Below are 21,031 nucleotides of genomic sequence, written 5' to 3'. Positions count from 1 at the left end.
ATGGATGTGTGATGCTGAACGGGGGTTTGAAATAGCCCGGAGAGTGAGCTTTCAATCGCGGAGACGTAAGCAGCAGGTGCAGCCCTTCAAAGCAGTTGCCACGGCGAAAAGGTGATCGTAGGAAATGGGAATAGTTGATGGGTGAGATTGGAGAGGCGGAAGAGGCGTCGTTTGGCCCTTTGATTTTCAGTTGGTCCAAGCTTAGATAGAAGGGAGATACCTTAGGTAGGCATCTCTCGCAGCGAACCTCAGCCTCATCTGTTCAGCCACATCAGGCAAGCTGGCGGTACGTACCGCGCCACTAGAGTTCGACGGGACCAGTCCACCGGGAGGTTCCGTTGCCTCAGGCACGGTTTGTTTACTTCCAACAGACCTAAGATTCTGGTTTGTTCATTGACAGCAGCCCAGAACATTTCCTTACATGGTTGGTCACTACCACCAACACTACCCTGATTGATCGTCTGTGACGAGCTGTCGCACTGCACACTTTCTCACCAACACCTTTGCTTTCGCCTTCACCTCTCGTTCAATCTTGGCTTCGTCTTCCTTTGTTTTTTATTTTTATTTTCCCACACTTCTGCTGTGCATGCGAAAGCTCCAACATGGACCGTCGGACATATGAAAGCCCCATGGAATGGGAATACCAGGATCGTGGCCCTTTGGATGCAACCAGCCCGTTCTCCCACGTTGCAAAAAGCAGCACCAAAAACAGTACGTCCGCTTATGGATACACATATTCGCCGCCCCAGACCGGCCGCATATGCAATCACTTTCTTCCCGCTGACCGCGATTCCGTTGTAGTCTTCAACTCTCCGAATAAATTTGCCAGTCCTCGACCGAACTTGTTCGCCAGCAGCCCCTCCAAGCCGAACCCTTTCGCGAACAGCCCGTCTAAGCCACTACCCTCCCTGCCACCCCAGACTTCACTGTTCTCCCCGAGAATTCAGAGCAGCAACACCGCGCCGCCGTTCCGCAATCCTGCTTTTACGACACCGCGCAAGCCCTTCGATGAATCGGTCTTCTCAGAAGCTTCCGGCGCAGAGAGCAGCCCTGCCCTGACCGAAAATTCCGAGTTCCCGGAGGACACCCCCGAAATCGATCGATTCGGAGATATGAACATGGGCACAATGACGCCCTCCAAGGTTGACAAGAGCTTCCGCTACGCCAAAACTGGCTTGCAATCTTTGAAGCGCCATGCGCCAGGCAAAGGCGAGATTCCAAGAGGAGGAAGAGACTATCCCGCCATAAGGAAGCGGAAGCGTCATAACATGGACCGCGATGTTGGCGGAAGCGTACGCTTCCACGGTTCGCAGGACTGGGACTCGGAGGATGATTCGGAGGACGATTCCCGGCAGTCGTCTCAACGGAGCAAGGGCAAGAAGGGGAACAACCGCACCTGGATCGGCAACTTGTTCCATACTCTTGAGGAGCACCCGAATGCCCCAGAGAACCTATACCGCTGGATTCAGCTGATTGTCAACTGCGTCCTCGTCTCTGCGTTCGTGTTCTTCTGCTGGTCCATTGTGGATACAGTTCGGTCCGATATTAGAAACGCGAACGAAGTGGCTCGCCAGGAGATCGAAAGCAGGATGGCAGAATGCCGCTCGGAGTACCAGCTCAACGAATGTGCCAAGAAGGACAGGCCGGCGCTGAAGGCCATGTGTGATGAGTGGTATGAATGCATGATTCAGGACCCGTCAGCCATCATGCGCGTGAGAGTCACGGTCAAGCAAATTGCAGAAATTCTCAACGAGTTTGCGGGCGCGATGCAAGTCAAGGCTTGGGTAAGTTACTGGACACTACCGCCGTGAAGATTGATCCGCAATTGCTAAGCTTGTATGACAGGTCTTCTTCTTCGGCATTCTGCTTCTGTGTATCGTTGCAAATAACCTCACGCTCGGCCGCCTTGCAAACACGGCCAGCACAGATCGGCCTGCAGTGCACCGCGCAGCATCCGGTTCTGCTCCAGAGCCGTCAGTGATTCCTCAGCCCTCACAAGCATACATGTGGGTTCCGATTCAAACGCCTTCCCGCCGCCGACAACATCTCAAGTACGACGTGGATAGCGACGCTACGGACACGGATGCATCTCCGCCAAAGATGATTATGCCGCCGCGAACACCTTCGGGACGGCGAAGCCCGAGCAAGGGCGATCGGGACCGGCTACGGAGCCCGGCCAAATACGGTCTTAGCCCCGTCAAGGGCTACTGAAAAGTCTAATATGTCACTTTTCCTAAGAGGTTATAGGATACACATAAGACGCTCGGTACAATGCATGGTCTGGAGTTGTGAGGTTCATTTGTATAGTGTGAAATCCAGGGGACAGGGTTCTTGGGGTTGATGCGGCGTCATCTGGAAAGCAAGCTGGAAAGCTGAGGCCTGTTCCTAGAAAGGGTTAGGAAATGCGGGCTGGAAAGCCGAAGCACAGAGCCGAGCAGTACGGTGAACTCTTGTAACCGTACTTCGTTCTTGGCCGCGAATGCAAAAGTTCGTTTGTCAGTGGATTTAATTATTTCTGAAGCTTTCCGTTGGCCAACGTGAGCTAGAGACGCGTGTTTATGTTAGAGCGTGAGGTAACCCAGGAACCTACGTTCTGACAGCGGAATTGCTGATTATCCGTCAGTGAGGTCAGGGCACTTCCAAGTAGACTAAAGGGGCTGGTCTAGAACCCATGCTTATGGCTTAGTCATACATCTCTTGGGTGCTCCCGTTGAAGTGGACTTTTCTCCCGCGTCCAGCCCCTGCCAAATTCCATGACGTCAGTTTTCTCTCACTGACGCACGGAGAATTCGGCCTTGCCCTTCGTCAAGCCCCTCTCTCTGAACAGTGCCTGAAGGTTTCGTTCGTCTCTTGAGAGGGTGTGCCCTCGTCCTGAGATGATGACCACAGAGAGGCTGGAAAATACAGGGGATCCACTTCACTCTGGAAAGCCAGGAGTTGGCTATGCCGCTTTTCTACTGACACTGTCTACGTACAGGCAGCAACGAGCGGAGTGTATTCCGCCACAGCAGGTGTCCAATATGTTCCGTGTACTTGGGAACATGCTGCCACCCTCAGAGCTTGTTGGGTGTGTAACATGAGAGCAAGTCCTTACGTCAGGCAAGACATCTTTAGGGTTCTGACTCGATGGAAGCAAACGTTAGTTGAGAAGAAGGGCGTGGCTTCTAGGGGTTACGAAACATGAGCCGATGTGGCTTTTCGACGTGGGCTGAAGGACACCAATGTGCACGAGAATTAGGTAGCGAGAGAGACGATGCATCAGGTTAAGGGACTCTGGTGCTTCAAGTTGCCTTAGGTGCTGGAAATCGCCGGAGCAAAATAGCGAACTCGCCAGCAGTTGCGGCCTGAGGTATACTTCAACGTGAAGTCGACCTGAGGAACCCAGTTCCCAACCTCTTGATCTATGTAACATGGCTAGGGCGGAAGGCTTGAAAGAGCCCTCGACGCCCGGCATCAAACCTAGTGCCTCGGGCAATTCTGCTCGCAAGGCGTTGTCGCCAGCCTCGGGCGACCCGCGCATCCGTTGTATGCTACCTGACACCAACAAGAGTGCAAGGAAGTCCCTGTGATGAGCAGGGTTTCATAATGCAGCGCGGTGCTGGGGGCTCATAGACCACACCTAGGTGAAGCGGCGCCGAAATTGCAAAAGAGGAGCCGCCCGGAGGAAAATATCCAGGCGGAAGGGAAGAAAACGGCGACGCGGATACGGTACGGTGCGGTGCGGTGCGGTAGGTAAGAAGGGGGGAGGTTGGGCAGACATGGGGCCCTGCTTCTTTGCTCAGCTTCTGCCATTCACAACGCCGCCGCACGCGATGTCATTTCTTCCCTGCCGCTGCGCTTCGCAAACCATGGCATATCAGGTACCGGATGAAGACGATAGGACGGGTGGATGGGTGAGAATCGGGCTGGTCGAAGTATGCGCAAGTGCCGGTGAGGACGCAAGGCAGGAACAGATGCAAAGCCTTGAAAGATTTCACGGCAGCTATTGCGATGCAGATTCGAGGGAGTATTGCGATGGGCTGGAGGTATTTGTACTTCCGTCGCATTTGGTCAAAGTGAGAGGTAGGTAGCTGCGTTCCCTGCCTTACCGTCAGCATGGTGGACTTTGTGGTGGGGCGAGAGCTGCGAAGCTATGATCCATCCCACACGGTACCTTACCGTAGCTGCAAAACGGTACCTTGCTGAGTTAGCGCTTGCGACAGACGAGAGGGGAGGCCGCAAACCCAGATCACTCACTCCCCATCGGAGCTCTGGACAGTTTACCATGATGGATTGAGGCACCGCAAGTGGGCTCGACCTCAGGCACTCGAGGTATGAGCAGTGGAGGTGGAAGAGTACTGCGTATTTGATGTATGTAGAAAGATGTCTACGTGTAAGCTGAAGGAAAGGCACCAAAGTAACCTTCAATGCCTTGCCATCACCGAGGCTTCATTGTCTGGTTCCGTAGGTTGGATTGCCCTTCCTCACCGGCAGCTTCGCAGGTCGTCCCGTGAGAGGCTCATTAAGGTACACTGTAGCTTAGCTGCACACACACAAACACCCACACACCCACACTCACACACCTGGTCTGGTCAAGGCAAGGAAGGTATCTCATGCAGACCAGAGCTACCGTGGCTCTGCCTTACCAGCTGCCTACCGACCTGACCTGACGCGGGATGGGCCCTACCTGCCTGACCAAACTGGACGTGCGAAAAAAGTTTCTCCTCCACCTCAAGCGTAAAAACAGCTGGATCTAGACCTGGGACCTGGACCTTGTTTGCGCACGAAGCTCTGCAATCTGGGGAAGGAACTGCCCTGCACCTGCATCTGCACGGCAATAGCCACACAGCTTTGGAGACAGAGACCGAGATACAGAAAGAGTCTGTGCCTCAACCCGCTTGTGTCCAGTCTCCGTTACCTGGTCCCGACCACGCCGCCGCACCGTCATCCCTTCCCGCCTTTTCCACCACTTTCCTCTTCATCACGACGGCCAACCCTTTTTTTTTTTCCCTTGGTTCCCATTCTAAATTCTTTTCGCCCTCACCGCCCCACGCTCATAGTGCTTCCGATGTCCTGTTCCCCGTCCCAACCCTCGATTAGTACCTAACTACATACACTTCCGACGTATGCTTCAATCGTCCGCATACCAATAGCAGGAGGGGCCGTGAGGTGCCTCAATCGTCGAACGACCAGTCGTCTCTCAGGACCTCCCACTCACGACCCCGCGACTCACGAGACGCCACTGAACCGACTGCAAAAGCGACGAAGCCCATGACTACATACCAATCGGCCGAAGCTTAGAAAGCGACAGGTCCTCAAACCTCTACAGCTTGCCCCACGATCCATGCCTTGGTCCCTCGCGCCTTCGTTACCCTCCACCGCCCCGCGCCAAATCACTTCGCGTGCGCCTACTATCTGGTTCTCCATACTCCTCGACAAATCCAAACCCCGTCGTGGTCGCGCGATCCCGCGTCAGCTTCATTCCTAAAGCTCTGTTGCCTTCGATAAGATACATGTCGTCTTGCGCCCGTCTTTGAACGGCCTCATTATGACAATTCGCATACAAAGCTTTGAAGGTCGCGTTTGCTCTGTGGACTCGCCTCGAGGCCACCCTCAGTCAACGTGAAGCGCGCAAGTACTGCCGATATGGAGGAGGCATCCGGTGGCCAGTCGCAGGCCCACCCCGGCGCCGGCGCTGCCTCCTCCGTGGGGGCATCATCTGCTTCCGCTGCCGCCTCTTCAGCCGCCCCCGTACCTGCTTCGACTCCAGCAGCGCCTTCCGCTGCGACTCCAGCCTCTACTTCCGGTCCCGGCCAGCTGTCCAAGAGGAGAAGAGGACTGGGTGTTGTAACACCCAACGCCTGTACCGAGTGTCGGAAAAAGCGTGCCAAGGTATGCGATTGTCAGGCTTCGTGACACACCAAGGTGCTCTCACTCCATTTCAAGTTCCGTTATCTGACCTCTTTGCTGCTATTAGTGCGACGGCCAAAAGCCATGCGGCCGCTGTAAGGCTCAGAAAGACGTAGAGTGTGTGTACGAGATCCCGGTTCGCCAATCCAAGGAGCATCTCCGGACCGAGATCGAGCAACTGCGCCAACGTCAGCGCTCCAGTGACCAGGTCATCGCAGCGCTGGTGCGGTCCGACATGTGGGAAGATGTGCTCCAGCGCCTGCGCAACGGTCAGAGCCTTGAGTCAGTATCGGAATGGCTTGGCGGTACCCTCCCATCTGGCGGCGGTCCTCGGCCGTCCTTCAGCCGTCCGGCTGAGCCATCCAGTGAAACGAGCGGCAGCTTGAATACACGCTCTGGATACCCAGGATCAGGCCCTGCCCCAATCAGGACAAGAAACCTTGGGGGAACTGGATCGGTGACCATGAGTCCCAATACAGGACAGTCAGGATTGCGCCAGGATCTGGATCCCAACAGTCCTTGGCACCTCTCGTCGCATAGTCAAAGCACTAGGAGTAACTCTCATCCTGACTTGATGAACTGGAGTGCAGACACAAATAGGCTCCCCCAAGGGCCCATTGATTCATGGCCGGAAAGTGCTAGTAACACGGAGGCGTCTGAGGGTGGGAGGTATCAAGGGCTTGATCAGGTTCTCGCACCACTTGAGTTGCCTGACATGAAGCTGCCCCCTGAGAACTGGACGACTATCACCGAGGACGGCTCTCTGGTTCAACACCTACTTGCCCTGTACTTCTGCTGGGAATATCCAACGTTCGCGTCGTTGAGCAAAGAGCACTTCCTTAGAGATTTCCAAAACGGTATATCCCGATACTGTTCGCCCATCTTGGTCAATGCCCTCTTGGCCTTGGGATGCCGCTTCTCCAGCAAGTCCAGTACGCGAGCTAACCCTAGCGACCCTTACACTTCGGGTGATCACTTTTTCAAAGAGGCGCAGCGACTCTTCTACCTCGAGGACGACCACCATACTTTAACAACCATCCAGGCTTTGGGGATAATGTCCATACGCGAGGCTAGCTGTGGACGGGATTCGGAAAGTTGGTACTACGCCGGTCAAAGCATCCGTTTGGCCATTGAGATGGGGCTCCATCAGCTGCAGGACGACGGAGACCATGATGAGTTTGCGGTTCAGGCTGCCACTTTCTGGGGCGCTTTCGCTCTAGACCAGTAAGTCTATTGCCAGGGTGCGAAGCATGTGTCCTAGCTAACTGCCCCCTAGCGCTTGGTCTCTGGCGACTGGCTCGCTTCCCCAATGTTCATGTTTCCCTCACCTGCCGCCGAAGCCCGCCATAATCGATGATATTGAAGCGTCATTGTGGATTCCTTATACCGATGATGGTGAGTCTATCTGTAGTTGTTACGATCATGTTTGACTGATCAATGCTTCAATAGGCGCGCCGCTGCAACGCTCAGCCGAGCAACCTTCCAATGTTCGGTCCGTTTACAAGTGTTTTTGCGAACTGAGTGAGCTTGTACATCAGAGCCTCTACATACTCCACTCTCCAGGCAGGCCGTTGACCAGCCGTGACCTCCTCGGCATCTACACCCAGTACCTGAACTGGTATGACAGGATACCTGAAGTCCTCAGGTTGGGTCATAATTTCACCCCCGCTGTGCTCTTTGCGCAGTAAGTCTCCCTTTTAACACGAATCTCAGAAGGTTTTCGCTAAACTCATCCCAGCATGTATTACCATTTTGCGATCCTTCTCCTCTTTCGGCCGCTGATTAAACTTCGAATCATTGGCTCCAAGCTACTACCAAGAGACGTGTGCTGTCAGGCCGCAGATGCGATTCAGGGTCTGCTACGCTCCTACTCGCAACTGTACACCTTGCGTCGGACACCCTCATTTGTGCCCTACTTCGTTCTGACATCTGCTATTATGCATTTGGCCATCGGAGCAATAGCCCCAGCCCCGCAGAGGGACTCTGATGAATCAGGCGAGACAGCGCCCGAGTCGTCTGCTGGAACGTCGCATCATCCCCGTGGCGTAGAAGCAATCAAACAAGGCATCCGAGATCTGGAGGAGATGGCGCCGTGCCATCATTTCGCGGAACAAGCGCTCAATATCCTGCGGTACCTGGCCAAGAAATGGGGTTTGGAGGTCGACATGGGCTCAACACCCACTTCGGATGCCGAGTATGCACAGCTTGCCAGGCCGTACACTAGCAGTCTGAATTTCTTCGCGCCAAATGTCCTCGAAGACGATTTCATTTGCGTGTGGGGAGGCGGCCTTGGCAGCGGCGAGGCGATGGAATCGAAGGCAGCAGCGGGAACGGGAAGTCAGGAGAGCCCGTCAGTATCGCGAGCGGCTCAAATCATGGAGAATCCTCTTTTTTGGCCATTCCCCATGCAAGGCCGCCCAATGCTTCCGACCGGGCGTGAGTTGAAGGAAGCCGGATTTGAGAGGCTTTCGTAGGAGTGTGCTCCGGAGGAAACGCCGGCAAGCCGAGCAACCAATTGGGAGAGGAAAAGGTACACCACTGACCCATATTGAGTCACAAACGCCTCTTCTTCCCCTGTGGAATATGGATAGGGCGAATTGCGTGGGAGGATTTCACCCGTTCCGGAGTTTGGCCTGGGGGCAAGGCATGTCTGTTTTGTGATACCCCGAGCCCTTTCCCGTGAAGACACAGACGACTCGGTGCGATTGTGATCACGGGTATTCCCAATCCGACATCTGTATTATCTTGAATTGTACGGTAGCTGTGTCAAGAAGGGACGATTCTATGCAGGAGACTGAAGAGATGCAACAGTTCACGCGGATGTGCCTACACGCGGCGACTGGTGCCTTTCACATGGAAGTCAATCGGACGGGATGTTATCCGTATTGAAAGGACTGAAGCTATGCAACTAATGGATTGCGCAGGTCCAGGGATGGTCGTTCCCGAGGCATGCAACATAATTTCATTGGCTCAATGCGGCACACTGCTCGGTTGGCCGTGTACTTTCCCGCCTCATGCTGCAATCTCCAGTCAGGTAGTGACTTTACTTTGGGTTAGGCACCTTCCACCTGTGCTCGCTGTACCGTGCCTGTGCCAGTGCCATGGCCGAACGGCTTATGACACCCAGCCTCGGCTCAAAGTCGGCGCCCGGGCTGACCTCAGGCTAGCGCAGGACGGAGACTGTGGGAGGCAGGTAGAGGCAGCTGATTTAGCAACACCCAGCGCATCCCGTCACGCCCGTCCACGTCGCGATGCGCCGCGCTGAGCACTTCATCACTTCCTCTTACCTCACCACTTTCCTCTGTTTGGACCTTCTTGTGTTCAGAGCAGTAGTTCAACAACTAATTCGCGCTTTGCCGCCGATACCCTCGACATTCTTTAATCACGCCCATTTTTCGTCCTCTTGCTGTCATCCCTTCGTATTTCGACTCTCCTAACCCTTCTGTCGCTTCCCATCTCTAGTCGCCGTCTTCAACTCGATGCCGTAGAGACCTCGCGATGTCGACCTCAGCCGACGTTCCCAACAAAACACGGCTATCGCACCAGCCATTACCTATTCGTGCTGTGCTATCGCTGCCGCCGCAATGGCTGCAAATGTATGATGAATTTATCACCAAGAACGCCAGCCAGGTTTCGCAAATAGAGTCGGCCCTCCGGTCTCTGACCTACATCATCCCTGGTAATGCCACTCGCCGCGAAACGACTCGATTGCCTTCCTACTAATATTTGAGCCCCAGGTCGGTTCCGGGACGCCGAAATCGCATCCGAAACTCTGCATTCGAGTGTGCAACTCCTTTCACTCTATCATGATACCCTACTCATGCGCGCCTTGTCGCGCATCCCTATGGCACGACTACCATCACCCCACAGTCGGTATACCAAGCACTGGACTCAGCGCAGCCCCATGTACCGCCGAATTGCCATGCTCTTGCAGATGGTAACCTATACTCAACTACTATGCGAGATGGCCGCCAAAAGACGAGGAGGCGAACGCAGCAGATGGCGCGTTATCGTCCTCCTCGAAGCTATCAAAGCCATCTGTCGTCTTTTGCTGCTTCGAGTCACTCGCGCCCGTCCTATCGTCACGCCAGTCCTACCCGAGCGGGAACCCATTCCGGAAGAGCCAGAGTCGGAGGAGGACACCGGCCTGAAGGAGCTGATGGGCGATTCGGCCAATGGTCATGCCTCCGAAGCTGGGGATGAAGCCCCCAAGCCCCACGAGAAAGATTGGTCGATGCCCAGAACTGGCATGAGTTTACCCTCTTTACCGAATGCCGGTGACATCAGTGGCTACCTGTTGAGCAAGGTCTTAACCGCTGACGATGTCAAGCCAGCGGCAAAGCTGCTGAATCAACTTCAGGGTAGCGCGCAGGCAGCCGAAGTGCTTCACATACTTGCACCATTCGTGTACGCTGTCGCACTCTCAAGGAGCAAGAACAAGAAATCCTGGACACCGTGGCTTGTTGGGTTGACCGTCGAATACGCGGCTCGCCAGCTGAGGGACCGTAGTTTCAGGACTACGCCTCTAGAACGCGACGAATGGAGCAAGAGAGGCTGGGCCATGGGATGGTGGACAATGCGTGGGGCATTTTATGAGAACATTATGAAGGGCGTCGTTGGAGGCGTCAGATCAAGGGTACCTGGGATCATCGGTGGCATCCTGGAGGACTATGAGTATCTGTGGGAAAATTACTACTTCAGCACCAGCGCTTGAGCACAGGTTGCGATTGGCAGCCAACCTTTGCGGCCCGCAGGTAGACTGACTGGAGGTCGCTGCCTTGCTCACATCTGAGCAAGATTTCGACAAGACTTGCTGGACGCCGAGGTTTTGAACCATGTCCTCAAGGGTTTTGCCAGACCGCCACACGCACACACGCACACACGCACACCAACAAGATATGCCCTGCAAAAAACAGCAAAGCACGAGCACAGGGGCAGGTTTTCTTTTTCTACATCTACCATGCGGACGACTGGGTACATTGTGCAAGCTGAGACATGTTGGTCAACACGCCTGAGTCGCTTTCGAGAATGGTCGATGCCAAGTCGAATTACACTGCTCCGACGGGCGCTGGGGAACTGGTCTCGTTGGGGCCGCACCATGCGGCTCATTGGCGATGACCAGGGCTAAGACATATTGTTAACGGCCACCTGTCTTCCTGCAGAAGTACATGGCGTACAGGGAGACCTTAGAGAGCTTGACTTATCCTAGCGGTTAAGGCCCACGGAGATTTTCCCGGTACTGCGGTTTGCGGTGTGCAATTTCGTGGCTGAAGCTGAGATGATGGAGGATGGCGGGGAGCGACCATGATCGTCCCCCGTCACCCATCCTACACGATCCGAGACAGCTGCCCTACCCGCTGCGAAAAAGGGATGCGGCTATGACGCCGTCGGGAGTTGTATTCATCGGGGATGGCGGATTATGTTCCAGCAACGCTACGCTGAGACTGATTCTACCCGCGTCTTACCAGACTCGAGCGAAGTTGAGCCGCTGTTCTTCTGATTGTCAGATGGCTCAGTGGCATTCCCGAGTAGGATGTCAAAGTTGAAGACGACATGGAGATACGTGTTGCGGCTCGTGATAATGTAACGAGGATGAATGTCAGAAGGGTTATTGGACATTGCTTGGGCGGATTAAATTGTTTCCAGATTTCACATCAACACCCATCTGTATCCCTGTGAACTGAGTTATCCCTTGGTCGCCCTTGAAGCTGAAGTAATTTGATTGCTATTTCCGTCGGTCTTGGTGCATTGTTTTGCTCGTCGCCCCGTAAACCCCTTGCCTGACAGGCAGCCCACGTTTTTTTCTTGAGAAGAAGCAGCAGCAGCAACACACCGCTAATTGACTTGGAGGGCAGAGCTTAGGCAGGGGTTGGATGCCACGCTGATTCGAGCTGGAGGTGCGGCACATGGATGTCGATCTTATGCCGGATGGCAACGGCGTCTGGGCCGGCTGTGGCATATTGCTTTTTCGAGTTCCACGTCGTCAGGGCTAGGCCTCAAGTGAGTGGTCTATTCCGTGGCTCATTCGGGCCTCAGGTGGCAGGCATGTGCAAATTCTTCACACGGATCGGAATTCGAGTCCTGCCAGCACCCGGAGATGTGGTCCTGAGTCGCACCGGGCTGGGCTGGGCTGGACTGGGCAGACTAGGGATGGTAACTTTATGGCATCACATCGCATCTCGAATGCCAGACAGTAACTGAAAAGCATATGCCTACGTCGTCGACGGTGGCAGGGAGTCCATCATTCAGCAAGTTGGGCTGCATTTACCGGCCATCAGCTCGAATAACCTGCATATCGGCATCATTGAGGCCCAGTCAATCGGGTCGTCATCCGTCATATTTCGCTTGCACAAGTCATCAGGGGAACATGGACGTCACGTCCGAACCGATGGCAGCCTTGAAGGAAACCATGCAGAGTCCAGCCCCGTCTAAACAGACTCAACAGCCTTTATCTAGACACAGATGCAACCCCAGATAATATCCGTGGCGCGGTGTAGCTCGACAACGGTTGGGTCAAAAGTGGGAGTGAGGCATCCATACAGCAAGTCCTGAACGACCCAAGTCGTCAAGACATACGGATACCACGACAGAGCGGCCGGAACCCAGCCGCGAGTCAACGGCCACTTGCGAGTTACGCCTCCGAGTATCTACAAGACGGCAGCCAGACGGATCAGCATGGATGCTGTTGCCGCGAAGAGAAGGATGCAGCAGAGAGAGTACGTATCCCAGTGACGAAGCGAAGCCAAGACGGTCATATCAGGCCATCTCCACTGGTCATTCCATCGTCTCTTTGACGCGGTATGCGAAATTTGAATCATCGCGGATCCATTTTCGAGTGGGAATGAGTCCGGAGGGCTAGGAGTGAGGAGGGGAGGGGCTAGAAAAGAAAAAAGCAATATCCACACCGGCCCTAAGCCTCAACGAGATGCGAATGCAGCAAGCTACGCAATCGAAAACGTTGCCCATTGGCCTGTCTTCCCCAGATCTTGCCCACAGTTTTGGGGCAGTCGACTATCGGCCACTTGTTCGTCTATCGATCGGAGAGTTGTGGATTAGTGCGCGGATAGCTATGGATAGGGTTTCTCTGTCAAGACGAAGTAGTGTTGATAAATGGATAGAGATGGACCATCCCTGAGAAGAAGGGTTTGTTCCGAGCCAATCCAAGCGTGGCTAGAGGAGGCGAGACAGGCAAGGGTTGCTGGCTGATGGGGTAAGTCAAGACACAGCTTGCAGGAATCTGCAACTCATCTGCGTCTTCCTATTCTTCGTACGTCCGTACCGGGGGCAGTTGTTTCTTCTCAGGACTGACGAGCATGACAGCACATCGGCGCGCAGAGTGGCAGCGGCACGACACCACTCGACAGGGGGTTGGTCCATGATGCATATGTTGATTGTTGGGTGTCTTGCCTTGCTCGAGCATGGAACCCAACTTGGGAACCGAGCCTGAAGCCTGAGCCTGCCCTGCCCTGCCCTGCCCTGCCCAGTCCTGCGCTGCCTGGGCCTCTTCCTGTCTGGCATGAACAGCGGCAAGTTTCGTCTGATGTCGTCTGGCCTTGCCTTGTCCATCTGAATCTAGCCTTGACTTTGGACGCTGCAATCGATGGTTGTCAATCGGCTTAGCTGTCTGTCCCTGGCCTGGCCCTGATCCCGATGACGCCGACGCCGCTCCCCGGGCCTGTACCTTTACCCCTGCTTGTTGTCGTCTTCTCCCTTGTCCGCTGCTCCTGGATAGGTACGTCGTAGTACGTCGAACCCCAGCCCATTTGGGCTCCAGTCAAGATTACCTACTGCAGACCATCGCGGCGTGTCGTACGTACGGATACGTACCCGACTCTGCACATGCGCTCCGCGTCTGCAGAATGGAACCTTGCTATGTATTGCATAGCTCCAGAGCTATCTCTCGCTCGTCTTCGGGACTGAATGTACCCAGTTTACGTACATATAGATAGTGAGACGTGTCTGGTAGCGAGTGCGGCGCCAGCGACGACGACGACGACGACGACGACGACGAAGACGAGGCCAGAGAGCCGGAGTGTCAGAGTGTCCCCATTGCTTTTTCCTCGCGATACTCTGAGACTAGGGGCAGCCACCCAGGACCACTCGCTTTACCCTTCTTTTTCTGATTCAGGCTGGGAGGAAGAAAAACAACGCTGGCAAGAGCAGAAACAACCCTGAGCACGCCGTCTATGGATCCCACCAGATCGTGAGCGGCAGGGGAATAGTACCATCAGATCACCCACCCACACGCGCGCGCGCGCGCCCATACACGCACACACACACACCCTTCCTTTCATCATTCTCACTCCCGTCGCACTGCTGTGCAAGACTCAACTCGCCGCTCATCTTACATGACGGCTCGCCTCCGCCCATCCCTAGTCTTTTCCATTTTATATTTGGTGGTCCTTGTCCATCTGCAGTCACCCGTGCCGACAAGCTCAGACCAAACAGCCCCAGAAGCTTGAAGCTGTCCATCAACATCAGATACCACTGGACACAGCCAAGCATAACCTCGGCGGCAACCAGTCAATCGTCCGACGGCCGATAACCCAGGAACGAGACGCCCGCGACATGAGCTTGACCATCTCGAATCGATCTTTTGGGCATCACGGTTCTATCGGGGGAAACGCTTTTGCTCCGTTTCCCCCACCACACCATGGGTATCCCATGCATCGCCAACCATGGCCAACGACTCGTCCGCCTGTCCAGGTTCAGCTACAGGACCGAGACAACGCTACTGCCTTGATCAATGCGAACAGTGTGCGTCATAATACCGGAATATCACTTCAGGGTAAACACTTCGACGCCATTTCCTTCCCCTCCACGGCGTCCACCACAACTCCAGCCTCCAAGAAGTCAAACGACGAGGTTGAAAGTCACAGCCAGACTGCGAGTGTCACTAGCAGCGGATTTGCAACACCAGCTTTAGGACCCACAGTCGGCTCTATCAACCCCTTCGATCTATCTACAACCACTTCAAGTACGCCTCGCCATGTTCTCATCCGCGTGGATGGTGATGCCGGCTCCTACCTCGATAGTGTCACTGGCCAACCGGCATTTCAGGAACAGAATCTCCCTTCGGAGTTGAATGGCTCGTTATCAGTTAGTAACGGGGACCCGATTCAGACGGGCTGGAGTGTGGACTATGCGGGCCTGTCCCGTACATCCCGAGATTATGGCAATGGAATTGGCTGGCGATTGCAGGAAGCCGAGGCCGTCGCCGACCCTCACCAGACGTGTAGTTGGCCCCGGAAATTTGTCTGCTCTTTGTGTTCATTACGATGGAATGCCGTTCCCCTACCAGCAAAAGTTATCCGCGGCGATGTCAGTCAGAAAGACAGGATCGACTTAAGAATCGTAAGCGAAACGACACCATCGCGCTGCCATGACAATTAATGTTGCTGACGACAACCAGCCGAATCCGACAGATGCTAAAAGAGATCCAACCTTCTCTCGACCTGGGTGCTCCGAGGTACGTTGTGGCAATGTGACGTGACCAGAGAGTGTCGGGCTGACAATGGGCCAACTCACAGTTTCACTACTATCTCGATCATGAATGTTCCGCCAACGAGCCGTGCGTTCGGGGCCTTTGCCAAACTTGCCGACCTGTGTCCCTGTTGCCAGACTTGCAGCCTACGACGCACTGCTGCCCGCCGCAGATTGCTGAGCCGGGGTATCTCAAGGAGATTTATCGCTGCATTATGGACAACTGTGCATTTCTAACAGACACCAGACGAGAGATGAAGGTTCGCATCAAATCATTCGACCATCTTGCTTCTAGCTAACCCATCCAGGCTCATCTACATTCCCCAAGAAAGAACGGCCATAAAGCGTACCTCACGGGCTTAGCCAATCGCATTGAGACTGGGCAGATACTCAGTGCCATCGACAAGGAGATATCGTCGCGTCTGATGCTCATGTTTAACGATAGGGACGCCCGAGGACAAAAGTCCATCTCGCAACCCATCAACACCGTTCTGGGCCCCGAGGATATCAGCAGCCCCGCGGTACTACGAGAACACACGCAGTGGATGTCCTATCTTGGCCTGCATACGCCCGAGCTTCACCGACGTGACTTTTTTGATCCAAGGACAAACCAGTGGTACTACCGAGAATACAACCTTGACGACGATTTCGAGGACGCATGCGAGAACACCAGGGTTATATCTCACGCCACCGGCCGTGCTGTAAGGACGAGCGACTTTCTTTGGCGATAGATACCTTCGTCCCGTCATCCGTAACACTCCACATCACACGTCACTCGGCATGGAGATCATTCGCACCTACTAACCTTGGCACTACTATTTCTTATTTTATAATCGCAGCTTGAAGGCGTTTGAGGGTCAAGGCAACAAAGACCAAGACGCAGAAACGAGGGCCCAGAGATTTTCTTACGATTTAAATGCCACGCTATGACAGGAAAAACAGGACCTTTTCTAGGAACGAGGACGATGAGGATCAGTATTGCAACTGACGGTAAGCATCTTTGGTGCTTTTGGTTCACACTTTCGAGGTTTCGATTGCACTTTTGGGAGAGGCGTCGATTGTGATTGAAAAGGCGGAGGCTTTTAGGCTGTCCTAGTCCCCTATGAGGAAGGCGCATTTTTCTTGGGGCGCTGGATATACCCTGCCATTCTGGATCACAAGAGTCCGATTTGCTTTGTTTCATTTCGAAAGCTACCGCTTTGAGTATTCCCGGTTATTTAACGGAGTCGTCGCTCTACATGAGTTGAATAAAGTTCCGCTTGCAGTTGGTTTGCTGGATTACATTATACTATCAGGGTTGGAGAATGTGGCAGTTGGATGCCATTTTTTCGGGCCATGTTGATTCACATGAGGCTACTAGCTCTGAGTTTCAGCCCGGTTAACACTGATACTAGTGCTTTCACGGGCCAGAGACGCAAAGATATGTTTGGAAAGCCTGAATATCGTGCAGCTAATTGAAATCCCTTGCAGGAGATCTACACGATGTGACAGGCTTTCAGCGGCTGATGCGGCTACATCAGATGTCCGTTCCCAAATAGGGGTCCCCCGCCCAGACAATCAAACCATTCCTCGCCCGGAGTCTTAAGACTGCAAGTTGGTCGCGGAAGCCAGAGCCGATGATGGAGGCGGGTGGAAGAGCTTGGCTAACCGGACGAGCAGCCGCGGGAAAGACATTTGGAAGTGTTTGAGTCTCGGGAACGTAGGGCTACGCCGATCACTTCAATGGTCTCGGCCTCGTGGCTCGCTTCTGTGACATCTATCGGTGAAGTGTGCGCTCCTTCATCATTCGGTCTTAGCATGGACTTGTTGAAGTCACTTACCATAGATTACGTGGAGAGTGGCAGTGAACCAGAGCGCTCGCTTTTCCCTGTATACTTAGGCGGACCTTGACAGTCAGTCCCCACAAAGCATGAACTCTGTCGACGTATCAGCAAGCATCTACCGGAACCTCCTCATTTAGGGTTCTTGCGGGATGACTAACAAGAGTTTTGTCTACGCCGTTAGACGACTCAAAAGCCAGCTCCATGTCCAGATTCGGGAACCTCGCTATTGGCTACCGAGATGGTTGTTTGTCTGACGCATACCTTGAGGCAGAGCCATGCCTACATAGCATAGCAATCCTGCAAGACAATGGACCGGGCGACACAGGAAAGCAAGCATCACGTACACGGCAGACAACAATTGAGGCGATTGAGAAAGACCTTATTAACTAGCAAAAATTAAAAGACATACAACACCGGGCATTCGCCGGTCGTCACCGACCCGACTACTACTCCAGCCCTCACTGGCTTATCTATGGGAGAGCGGACGGGATCCCGAGGTCTCCAGTGGGTATGGTCGTATGTGGTAGACAGTGTTACAAAGTCGAATATGTACTCTCAGATGTTGAGCTTGTGCTCACATCTGTGCTGGAGCAATTTCGACCGACAGGATGTCCTTAATTCAGCATTGTCGTATGTGATGACCAATTATCTGCGATCGTGCTATAAGCTGGGACTTAAAATAAGCTTGTTCCTGTGCCTGTATTAAATGGTGTTGTAGTTGATTTCGTCTGAAGTACTGGCGGAGAACTCCGGGCTGGAGTAAACAGCAACCCATCTTCCTCCACACTATCTGCGTCGTCGCAGGGATAACTAGTTAGCCTGACGTACAAGTTCATTGGTGACATATGAGAATCATTCTTCTTTGGACTTGCGGCTTCTTTGAAGACTGTCTTGGGTCGATGCTCCAGTTCAGGCTGCGTCAAAAGAGGTTGATGTGTTGTGGGTATGTACGTCTAGTAGTGATACCATCAAAGCGAAATTTCGAAAACGTCAGCCTTTCGTCGCTCGTTAAACATCGACGAAAGGGCTTCTTATTACTGTGTCTGATAGGTTGAATATGGACTATGAAAGCAACGACAAATATTAATGCCTTGAAGTCTGCCATTGAACCGGCAAAAAGAGCAAGATAAGTTGGAAATCACGATGACTGCCGTGGAGAAGTGGTTAAGATAGTGTGGGAACATATATGGTCGTCATTATAATAAGGAGGCGGTTCTCAATGTTTCCCAGGGTTCAAGTGCAATAGAGACTGCGAAAGTGCTGTCATACTAGCGGCAGCATACCAATTCATTCAGGATAAAAATAATATCTATTAGTGCCCACCCAGCAAACAACCTAGATACATAAGAACTTATAGACGTCCATCAGATCGAAGAAAAGTACAAAAGAGTCTAAACGAGGTCTCTCTCCGGAGGCTTCATCATCTTCTATCTCGCCCTACCAGTACCTGATCTTGCAGTGATGGCTCAACCTATTCTTTGGGCCATGATCGCCTTTCTGCAGTGTCTCGTAGTTGGCTAAAGTCCCGAGTTTGCATCAGCAACTGCCAAAGTCAATGCCGGTCAGCTGAGGCGATGTTCTTGGAGACCTTGGTTTTCTTTAGTTCAAAGAACAGGTTTGTATCATGTCGTCTGAGACAAAGCACACTCGTCCTAGCAGACTTCAGATGGTTCCAGTAGTCAACTTGTAACATGAGGTGAACTGCTATAGAAGTACTCTGCCGTCATACTACAGAGGCATATCAACGGTATGTTCACTCCGCTGTCATCAAGTCGGCCCAGAGGCGTCACTCCCAGTCAGCCCCTGAGCCGTATTGCATTTGACAAGAGACTTCACGCAGGATTCACAACTATCGAAAGAAAAGCACACACACCCTCTGGCCTCAATGGCTCGTATCTCTACAGTGTATGTCACGAGGGTGTAATAACATTTCCCTGTGGACAACGCCTGGAAAGTACGGGGGCTTGGAAGCAGTCGTGGGATTGCAAAATCTCCTAGATGATCGACAGGATCAGACAGCATCAATGCATCTTAGACCCATTGAGATCCCGCGGGGACACAGGACAACCGAACAGCCAACTTCACAAGACGATATTAATCGAAGATGAAGCAGGAAAGAATTTCGACTACAAGCTTGCGAATCATCGGGGTTGACTCAATAGGCGGGGGGCCTCGGATGGATTAAAAAGGTGCGACGTGATCGACGACAGATCTCGCACCCACTCATTTGCAGCTGCTCCTCGCAGTCAGAATGACCGACATCCCGCTGAAAATCCATCCAGCCAGCCCCACGACTCCCTGGCCTGGCTTATTGAGGGGGTCTCCATCTTTGCGTGACGATCTTCACGCAAATGGCTCCCTGTGACATCATCGTTCAAGTCATGCGCCAATGTTTGGTCGTTGTAAATCCCATGCTAGCAATACATAGGAAACATAAAACACATCAATTAACATCGAGGAAGCAATGCTGCTCGGGACTACTCTGGCAAAGAGGGACATCAGATCTGCGGCTGAGATGGCCTTGGCAGACACGGACTATAACGCCCTTCCACCGTTCCAGAGTTAGTGTCCTCACCGAGAAACGATTACTCGAAAACATGCCAGCTTTACAAATGCGATTCGTTTACCTTTGCCACTTGATCGTCACAAGCTCGGTGTAATCCAAGCTTCACTTCACGTACAACAGACATCCACTAATGACGATGACAACCGGGATGACCAAAGACTTTGCGGCGGCCGTGTTCTGCTTTTGCGGAGCTGCTTTGGCGCTCATGTGTCTGTTCTCGACGACCGCGGTTGCGAACTATTCCTCGGGGTAGCTTGACAGGCTGTAAATTTAGCTGTCGACCTTCAGGGTCTCACAGAGGCCCAAAGAAACGCCAGGGAAATCAGCGAGAACAGGAGCGACGCTACAGAGTAGGTTTAAACTCCATCGCCACGGGCGGACGCGTTGGACTATCAGACCAGAGCGGAGGCGCCTCAGTCCCATGGTCAGACGCTGCCAAATCGGATACTCGGAAGCCATTGACCTCTTCTTGTTGCAAATAGAGTTGTCACGTTTGTACCAGAACGAGCAACGACATCGGAAAATAACATAAATACGCGCTCTGGTGCTCAGCCGCCCCCTGGACGGGACCGCCATCTTAGAGCCGAATGACAGATTCGCAGTGTCTCAGGAGTCCGCTTTGGGAGCATGGCGTTTTCTCCGGAAATGAGGTTCTCGTGCTCGTGTGTTTGTGAAGAACGATGGGTGGCCAGTGCAGACAGGCAGAAAGGCGGCCTCTTGCTTGCCAAGTTAGTCGACTCGACGCCAGAGACGGTCGAAACTTGTTAGCGATGCCGCGGAACAGGTGCGGAACAACCGTGACACGGCGTCGCAGGCACAAGCGTCGAAAAGGTGTTTCCCCCCTTTCTTCCCTTTTGCAGAGTGCTTGCGGGGAACAGCCCATGCCGTAGATCTCGGAGCTCGTGGCGATCAAGTGGGTAAGCCGCCACGATGAAGTCGAGACTGACCTCGCCACGTTGTCTGTGGACGGTGGACTTAACGGGTTTCAACGCGTTGCAGAGATTTCTGAAGCCAACGGGCTCTAACGCGCGCGTTCCTGAAATAGTGTATCTGTTCGCGCCTTAGCTCGACGGGACCTGGGTGAGCGAGACCATGATGGGATGGATGGCAGCGGCGAGCCCAGAGAGCATTGACGGTCAATCTCTAGCTCTTGTGAGTGCGGTGGCTTGGAGTTAAAAGGAGTGCTGCTTCGATCGAGAGAGACAGAGAGAGAGCGAACGAGATTTCCGTACAACGGGTATCCGAACAGGGCAAGAGGAGCAGCTCCACT

At 53.5% G+C, this 21,031-nt stretch overlaps 3 protein-coding genes across 3 annotated transcripts; all 3 read left to right on the top strand.

The window, feature by feature from the left end:
* Window positions 1–602: 602 nt before the first annotated feature.
* Window positions 603–2,211, top strand: COL26b_010651 (uncharacterized protein; the record flags this gene model as incomplete). Its single annotated transcript, XM_053183344.1, has 2 exons — window positions 603–1,784; window positions 1,846–2,211. 2 exons carry the CDS (start codon window positions 603–605, stop codon window positions 2,209–2,211), a joined length of 1,548 nt encoding a protein of 515 aa, XP_053032698.1.
* Window positions 2,212–6,604: 4,393 nt separating this feature from the next.
* On the top strand, window positions 6,605–8,363 carry COL26b_010650 (uncharacterized protein; the record flags this gene model as incomplete). The annotated part of the gene is made up of 3 exons (XM_053183343.1): window positions 6,605–7,113; window positions 7,457–7,573; window positions 7,628–8,363. The coding sequence occupies 3 exons, from the start codon at window positions 6,605–6,607 to the stop codon at window positions 8,361–8,363; spliced, it is 1,362 nt and encodes a 453-aa protein (XP_053032697.1).
* Window positions 8,364–9,733: 1,370 nt separating this feature from the next.
* COL26b_010649 (uncharacterized protein) lies at window positions 9,734–10,603 on the top strand (the record flags this gene model as incomplete). The annotated part of the gene is made up of 1 exon (XM_053183342.1): window positions 9,734–10,603. One exon carries the CDS (start codon window positions 9,734–9,736, stop codon window positions 10,601–10,603), a length of 870 nt encoding a protein of 289 aa, XP_053032696.1.
* Between the last annotated feature and the right edge of the window lie 10,428 nt (window positions 10,604–21,031).

Source organism: Colletotrichum chrysophilum (genome assembly GCF_026319265.1).
Source record: "Colletotrichum chrysophilum strain AFK26 chromosome Unknown scaffold_117, whole genome shotgun sequence".
NCBI lineage: Eukaryota > Fungi > Ascomycota > Sordariomycetes > Glomerellales > Glomerellaceae > Colletotrichum > Colletotrichum chrysophilum.
This window is presented reverse-complemented; position numbering and strand designations above follow the sequence as displayed.